Source organism: Uncinocarpus reesii, genomic scaffold (genome assembly GCF_000003515.1).
Source record: "Uncinocarpus reesii 1704 scaffold_4 genomic scaffold, whole genome shotgun sequence".
In the NCBI taxonomy this organism is placed as follows: domain Eukaryota; kingdom Fungi; phylum Ascomycota; class Eurotiomycetes; order Onygenales; family Onygenaceae; genus Uncinocarpus; species Uncinocarpus reesii.
Window position 1 is genome coordinate 754,025 of NW_003052497.1, and position 7,912 is coordinate 761,936.

Below are 7,912 nucleotides of genomic sequence, written 5' to 3' on the forward strand. Positions count from 1 at the left end.
TTCGAGTTTGGGAGAAGCAATCTGATATTTAGAGATTATATGTGCTGTTCGTATCCCACGGTCTATGCGTAATATACAATCAGGTCTTTCAGGTAATCTCGCTCCAGAAACGCTACCCTGGCAGACTATTCAACTGTCCAACTTTGACCTCTTCTCGATTCCTCAACTCTTCCAGTTTTTCTTCTCTCACCCTATCTCTATCTATCCGACGTTTCATGAGAAGAATATCCTTGAATTGCCCTTTTGCACCATGCTTGAGTTTGGTTATCATGTCAGCAGCCTGGCCCTTTGTAATATGCTCCGAAAGAAGCTCGCCATCAAAGCCAAGGGACTTTTTCAAAAATGCAACTTGTCCCAAACTTGCCGGTCTCTTTCTCCATGGCTGCCATAAGGCCACAAATATTGGCCCAAAGATACGACTGGCCAAAGTGTCAGCAGCATGCACGGCTTCAGTTAGCGTTAACGACGATGCCACTTCCTTTGAACGCCCGTAAGGACTCTTCGATTTTGCGCTAGAGGGAAGCGCCATGATTTGCAGCACCGAATATAAATCTGAATCGTCTCTGGTGATAACCAATCTACCTTGGGGGGCTTCGAGGATGTACCGGTCATCGTTGATTTTGATCCAGGCATTTTTGCTCATTGAACGGATATGCCGTTCTCCAGATATGTCTTGAATAAGGTCATGAACCGAATCATAATCAGTAAAGTCAACGACGACATCACCCTTTGGGTCGGGAGCCGATCCTTTTGGGCGACCTATCCCGGACTTCGTCGCGAGCTTCTCAAAGTCATCGACTGAGGTTTTATCAAGGCCTTCGTTAGGATGCAGACCAAAAAGAGTTGGAGTTGTTACAACCCCCGCTTGCAGTGCTGCGACCATGTCAATAATGTGACAGTCTTGCTTTCCTGGATGCAAACGTAATCCTCTGCCTATCATTTGCACAAGCAAATTTCTTGACCTTGTAGGCCGGGCAAGGACAACACAATCGATGTTTGGTATATCAGTACCTTCAGTGAAAAGCCCGCAGTTAAGCAGAACAGGGTATTTTTGGCTTCTGAATGCGTCTAGCTCTTGCGTCCTAATCTCTTTTGAAGTTTGACTGGTTATATACCGAGCATCAATCCCGTAGGAGCGGAACTTTTCGGTTAGACATCTGACATGCTCAATGTCAACACAAAAGACAAGGGTAGATTTCCTTTCCTGCGCCCGAGAAAGCCAGGCTTTAACAGTTATTTCATTCGTCTTCTCCGTATTGACTGCGGCTGATAGCTGTTTGGTTTGAAAATCTCCATTCGGGGCATTTTTGACGTTGGATAGGTCCACGTGGGACTGGACTGTAGTAAAAATCGCATGGGCTAGCCAGTTCTCTCCAATCATATCAACATAGTCTTTGTGGTATACAATGTGGTCGATTGCGGTACCCAACTGTAGGCCATCAAACCTGGAAAATGTTGCCGAAACCCCAACCAGCGCCGGTGCCTCGTTGTTGGGCTTGTCCAAACCGAAGTACTCCAAAACCTCAAGATACGTGGGTGCAACGATGTGATGCGCCTCGTCTACCAGGACAAGTTTGAATCTGGCTGGGTCAAACTTTTCTATGCGCCCTTTAGAGAGAAGGCTGCGGATGGAGGCAATAGTGATATCCGCAGTGCCAGTTGCATGGCTATTTGACATCTCGATATCAATACTCTTGTCCGGGTAGGCAAGCGTACAATGTCTTGCCGCCTGTTCCACGAGCTCCTTCCGATGGACTAGAATGAGAGTCTGTGTGGCATCATGTTCGCGGGGCTTCACTCGGTCAATCAACTGTGTAAAAATGACCTGCAAAGTTGGAAAACGAGGAGGTCAGTAACAGTTCGTTATTTCTAAAAAGAGGCGTATCTCTCACAGTCTTTCCGCTGCCAGTAGCCAAAGAGACTCCCAGTCTCTTGTGGCCCTTTCCAAGGTACGAGAGCACGGACTGAATACATTCCTCCTGGTAGTCACGCAATCGAATCTCGCTGTTCGGGATCAAAAGGGTTCCACCATGGCCGGAAGTGGAAGAGTATGCCCTGCGGAGTACAGGCCCTACTGCCCAGAGTATTTTGGCGGATTTGAATCCCGTTAACCGTAGGATCCCCTGCATTTCCCATGTTCGCGGGTTGAAAGCGCTCTCACTGTCGTGCTGGTCTGACTGTTGGAGCTTCGAAGTTCGCGGTGAGCTTGGCGGCAAATGCTACAAATGACACAAACAGTACAAACAGTGCAATTGGTGCAAACAGGATCTCCTAGACAAACACTGCAAACAAGGAGCTTGAGCTCAGAAGATTTCTTTTGAGACTGATGTCCGGCAAGAGATTCATATCCTAGACTTCTGCTGCGTGCAATAACCATCGGCTTACCTATTCATCGGGCGTGGTGCCATGTATCTTCTCACTTCACTATTTCCGGTGCGCTTCAAACTTTCTAGGGGAAATCGGGTCCCTGCGCTAAAATCAATTATCAGCCATGAGCGACTCCTCGATGAGCTATGAACCGGAGGACGAAGAGGAGGAACACGGCCAAAACGCCAACAAACAACTCAGGCGTTTGAAAGATTCCGAAGTACCCTTAACCCCAAATCGGAATTTCCAATCCAACTCTGGTTCTGTTGATGATGGCATTCCTAACCCGGCCCCCAAGCAAGGAGCAAGGCGACGTGTAAAGCCTCGACACCTTGCCTTACGAGCGGCTGCAAGGCTGCCAGTCGATAAATACTTGGAGCTTTACAAGGAATCGTTAAACAATGTGCTTGTAGGACCTGATTGTGATGGTGCGCCACAGCTTTTCCGTTCGCAGTATGGAATCATCCAATGGACATCTCAAGAAAAGGCCGCCTTTTTTATGGCGCTTTCCAAGAAGGGCAAAGACGCGGTTCCGGAGATTGCAGCCTCTATCGGTACGAAAAGCCAAATGGAAGTGCGACATTATTTAGACCTGCTACAGCGCAACTTTGAGCTCCGCAATGTCGCAGAAGAGCAGGTTCATAACATCATCCTATCAGATATTCCCGCTGCATGCGAGATCAGCAATGAATGTTGTATCGCTCTAGAAAGTGTTGCCAAGGCATTGTGCCTACGAGACGAACAGACTCACAATGTTGCCGGAAAACGAAAGCATGGAGATTTCTGGCTTGTGGACCGTGAAATTGCTACGTTTGTCGAAGAAGACCAAGAGTCCGAAGCGGAAGCGGAACCGGAAGAAGCAGAGCCCGATCCAATACTGGAACCAGAGCCAGCGCCAGAGCTAGGATCTCTCCCAGACACAGAACCTCCAACCGGGGAGGATTCTAGCAAGAACGACAGCAGTGTTAGGACGCATGGCATATTCGCTACAGCAAAGCTACTAAAGTTGTCCAATTGGATCCACCTATCTGAACACTTCTTTATGAATTTTGGACGAGAAAGGTTCGAAGATAATTGGAATCAATTGTGTTTCCAGGACGAAACGCCCGCACTTACCTGTGACGCATTCTCTGACTTTTACACTCTAGCCATAAGCATTACTCGTCGGGTTATACAGTCCTCTATATTTTTTGCTTTGTCTAGGATTCGGGCGGTTGAGCGTTCTCACGTTAACCCCAAAAGATTAGTGAAAAAGGAAGATGTTTCAGCCGCGTTGGACGTTCTCGGAATGGCGCACGATGCAAAAGCGTTCTGGGCAGGTGTAGCTCGACGTTGCGCACTCGACGTCCGCCATCCGAAGAGTGGCGAAAAGTACAAAACCGTTTTATTGGACTACGATGAGGTTGAGCGGTTGTTAGGTGCACAACTGGACGAGAACCCGCGCCATATCAAGCTTGAATCCCCGTCTGCGAGCACAACCACAGAGCCGACTGAAGATTCCGACTTTGATTCGAATACCAGCACGTACTCTCCCACCCAAGACAACATGGGTAATGATGAAGATCTCTCTGACCCGGAAGAATTGTATGCCAACGTTATGGACCGCGAAGCTAGCCGCAAGGAGGAATCCGCTTTGTGGGCGCAAATCAACAAACCCGTTCCTCTATCAGGTATGAATATCAAATTAGAACCCAATGAAGAGGAGCAAAACAGGCCGACTACAAAACGGAAATCGCCTCAGGAGCTTGTCAATTGGCGGGACCGGCTGTTATATCAATCGGAGTGGGAAACGCTTGGCCAGGAAATCAACGGCGGGCAAAGGAAGCGTCGAAAGTTTGGCCCAGCGTTCTCGACAGATACATAACTACGGGTTACTATCCAAGTTATATGTGTAGACGACTTGGACTCTAGACGATGCGAAATTTCCGTGCACGACACAGAAGTTCACACTCAAATACTTAAAACCAGATTTCATGATATTCTATATTTTTCATTGCGACCGCAAAATTCACTGAATTAGAAGGCTTTAACACAAATGAGATTTAATAATTAGCTTAGACATCCAGCACCATAGCACACATGAATAAACACCACTTCTTAAACTTCTGGTAGTACACACAAATTCGTAAGTATCAGCGCAGGTCAGCCTCAGCAAACCGCAAAAAAACAAAACAAAACAGTCCAAAGGAGTCAGTTAGACACCCAATTGTAAAAAGGCGCCACCAGCTTGAAGCAATCCTTAACCCCGTAAACCCATACCTAACACTCGCCTTACCATGGGAACATCATGAAAAACCCCGTGAGGATATTGAAATAGTTGTCACATTGAACTCGTTCTAGAAGGCAACCAAGTGGAGCAAGCATTGAGATCCTGCTATATTTGCAGAGAAGTTGTCCTATCCCATCACAGCTCCAAAGTTTTATAATCGCCACCTGCTGCACTAAGGGGTTGAACCGTTCCGTCTTGGGCACCTGGTGTCTGAAATTGAAATTGTTCTGCCCCGTGCGGAAGAGTACCAATTTGAGCGGCTTTTACAGCTGCTGCTTCTGGCCCTTCAAGACTTATCGCCTGGAATGCGTCTTGTACCTCTTTGACTCTATTCTTGAATGCCATTCGGTCCAGGAACAACTGCTGTCGAGCAAGTTCCAACTCCTTCCTTTCGGCTTCAAGGATTTGCTCCAACTCTGAAAATTGTGCCAACTTGAGTTCAAATTTTTGTAGGGTAATGTTCACAGCTGCACTAACGAGTCGGGTCATTTCTCGTTCTTCGTGGGACGCCAGCGCACCTGCGCGCGCTGCAGATGTGGCAATAGCAATGGAGGGAATGGAAGGTGTCGGTCGCTTCTCTTTTGAGGAGCTTGGGACCATCGCCGTTGATTCATCCTCGTTAGCAGCATCTATATCCATTGAATCTTCGGCTTGCGTTGTCTCTTGCCCCTGATCCATTTCCTTCTCCTTGTCTTTCTCCGTACCCCCAGCAGATGGCGGCCCAAATCCTTTTTCTAGTTGTTTTTGCATAGAGCGCCTGATCTCTTCGATAGATCGCCCCGCAGCAGCAGCCGTAACTGAAGGTTCCGCCAGCTGGGCTAAATGTGCGATAACGGAAAGTATTGGGTTTTCCAACTGGCTGATCGGGTCCCGTCCACTCATCAATGCCTGCTCAAACTGATCGCCCTCTGTGGCTTCATCCACATACTTAGGTTCAATCTCCAACTGAAGGAACTTCATAACGCACTCCTCAGCGGTACGAGTGCGGACATGTCGTTCTACTTTACGCCAATCGTCATCGAAGTTTTCCAAAGCTTCAAGGAGTAGAAGCGTCTCAGGCTCAGACCAAGGTCTATCGCGGTCTGGAATGGCTGTGTAACTGGTGTCCTCCATTTTCACAAAGTCTGATGCTTGGTGGGATGCGGGCAATCGCCCCTGCAAAAAGCATGTGGCGCACAGGTCATATTTCAAATCAGATGCATTGCCGCTTGTAGACACGGGGGCAGATTTTGAATAGTGAAACCTGATTCTCGTACAGTCAACCCCACAAGAATGGCAGTTCACGGTTTGCTTCGTTCGTGAAGCAGGGTCGGTAGTTGTGCCATTCGTGACCGTTTTATCACCGTTGGGTTGTTTATCTTTATCGTCACTGGCAACCTCTTTACCTTTATCATCAAAAACATTACGTCGAATCTCAAGATTCAAATCCGCCTTCGATAATGGTGTAGATACGGCAGCTTTTTCCGTGGATGGATGAGGCTTTCCAGGGGTAACAAAGGCGCCTGGTGCAGGCTGGAAAGGTTGGAGTCCACGAGGAGTATCCGCAATGATTTTAAAGTGGCCAGTGAATGGTGGGCCAATATTTGATGGTCGAGAGTTGGGTTCAACCTAAATGGAACGCATTGTAAGCCGTAAATTCGTCCTTGGCAGAACGGTTGACATACTTGATAATTGATTAAACCCCAACTCTCCAAAAAGGAATGCACGCGCATAATAGCGCAAACATCTCCTGCAAGATTTCGCCGGCAGGCAGTCACCGTGAGGTATTCAACGGGGTTAAGACGATAAGTGTTAATCATAAAATCACGATAATCCTTGTAGACTGCTTCCGTTTTGCTTCGGTTTCGGCTGTTGAAGAACTCTGGTAGTGCTTTCTTCTCTATATCGTGAACGATGTTCATGTCGAACCAAGACGTGTAGCTAGGGAGAATGATGGCATGGGTCTGAGAAATTAAATTCGAACGCGCAGATGCTTCTGCAGTCGCTTTTGTTTCATCGCTTGGCATATCGCTCGGGCCATCTACTTGCTGGGAAGCGGTAACTTCTGTAGGTTCGCCAGATGCATCTTTTCCACCATCTTGCTCTGTTCCGCCCATCTCCTCGTCCTCCAGATCAGCTTGCTCGTTCTGCGGTTTTGGAGAGGTGGGCGCATCAAGTGGATTATCTGATATGGCGCCATTTTGATCGTTTTTATTGGGAGATAACTGTCTCGATTGCGAACCTTGAAACAAATGATAGGTCAGTTGACAGTTGCCATGGATCAGATGGTCCCATGGACAATCATACTAGGTGATCGAGAGCCGTTTCCCGTCTGTCCATCCTCACCAGCAGGCGTCGGGTTACCTTGACTAGCCATGTCACCGGAGGTCATGGTTGTATCCTCCATTTCAATCGCCCAAGCTTTCAAAGGCCGGCCAACCAACGCAAATCCCACGCGGTAAGCGTGCGATCACCGGGAAGTAACTGTTCAAAGTAGGCAGATCCACCGGAGAAATTGTTCAGTTGCGATGCTTGATAGAGGAGGGGGCAACGAATGTTAGCGAAGGGACGGTTGATAGAGGGAGACAAGCAGCAGCTCAACTTCAAATTCGCGCCTCAAGCTCGAGCGCGCTAACCATGTCTGATTTAGCGCTGTGCTGCTTTAAATGAGTCAGATTATGTCATTAGATCTTTGCCTTAATGCGGCAATAAGATTTTGTCCAATCAGCTCTCACCTCGCCGCGACGCGACGCGCGCGTTTGATATCAAACAACTCCAACTGATTTGATTGACAGTCTGCCATTCAATTGATGTTTCACGGCCGACGCGGGAGATCTTCTAAGAACAGTAACAACCCTATGGCTTTTGGGAATATCCTGCCGCATCAGCTTTATCACCATTCCGCTCCTCCCACAGCTCGAACAACCAATTAAGACGCAACCCGTTTTAAATACAATCTCGCATGTCGGACGAATAACCCTCAGTTCACGACCGGTTTAATAGCGGCATCAGTTCCAAATGGTCTTGTTTTGTGCTCCGAGTTCTCTTCAGCACGAGTCGCCGCTGGAAACTCTGATTGACTATGTCAAAAGGGAATTGAATGAGAGCGCAGACGCGAATGTCGTTATACGCGCCAAATACCTAGGCCTCTTTATCGCGGATGACTCCGATGACGAGGACTCACGCCAAGTGAGGTGTTCGTGGTTCTAGGTCGCGAATCAGCGTTCTCGGACCACACCAGCAGGGTTGAGCACTACAGAGACACAGATGTTTGAAAACCCAGGGGAATGCCGTAAC

General features: G+C 48.1%; 4 protein-coding genes across 4 annotated transcripts in view; 2 read left to right on the forward strand and 2 right to left on the reverse strand.

Annotated features, from left to right (window-relative positions):
* Positions 1-112: 112 nt before the first annotated feature.
* UREG_06364 (uncharacterized protein) lies at positions 113-1,678 on the reverse strand (the record flags this gene model as incomplete). The annotated part of the gene is made up of 1 exon (XM_002583351.1): positions 113-1,678. One exon carries the CDS (start codon positions 1,676-1,678, stop codon positions 113-115), a length of 1,566 nt encoding a protein of 521 aa, XP_002583397.1.
* An 813-nt stretch (positions 1,679-2,491) lies between these two features.
* Positions 2,492-4,231, forward strand: UREG_06365 (uncharacterized protein; the record flags this gene model as incomplete). Its single annotated transcript, XM_002583352.1, has 1 exon — positions 2,492-4,231. One exon carries the CDS (start codon positions 2,492-2,494, stop codon positions 4,229-4,231), a length of 1,740 nt encoding a protein of 579 aa, XP_002583398.1.
* Positions 4,232-4,771: 540 nt separating this feature from the next.
* UREG_06366 (uncharacterized protein) lies at positions 4,772-7,007 on the reverse strand (the record flags this gene model as incomplete). The annotated part of the gene is made up of 3 exons (XM_002583353.1): positions 4,772-6,244; positions 6,301-6,857; positions 6,923-7,007. 3 exons carry the CDS (start codon positions 7,005-7,007, stop codon positions 4,772-4,774), a joined length of 2,115 nt encoding a protein of 704 aa, XP_002583399.1.
* A 626-nt stretch (positions 7,008-7,633) lies between these two features.
* Positions 7,634-7,912, forward strand: part of UREG_06367 (uncharacterized protein) — a gene marked incomplete at both ends in the record, with an annotated part of 3,208 nt that continues 2,929 nt past the window's right edge. The window contains one exon of the mRNA XM_002583354.1: positions 7,634-7,804. Within this exon, the coding sequence (XP_002583400.1) occupies positions 7,634-7,804 (171 nt within the window). The remainder of the gene's footprint in view (positions 7,805-7,912) is intronic.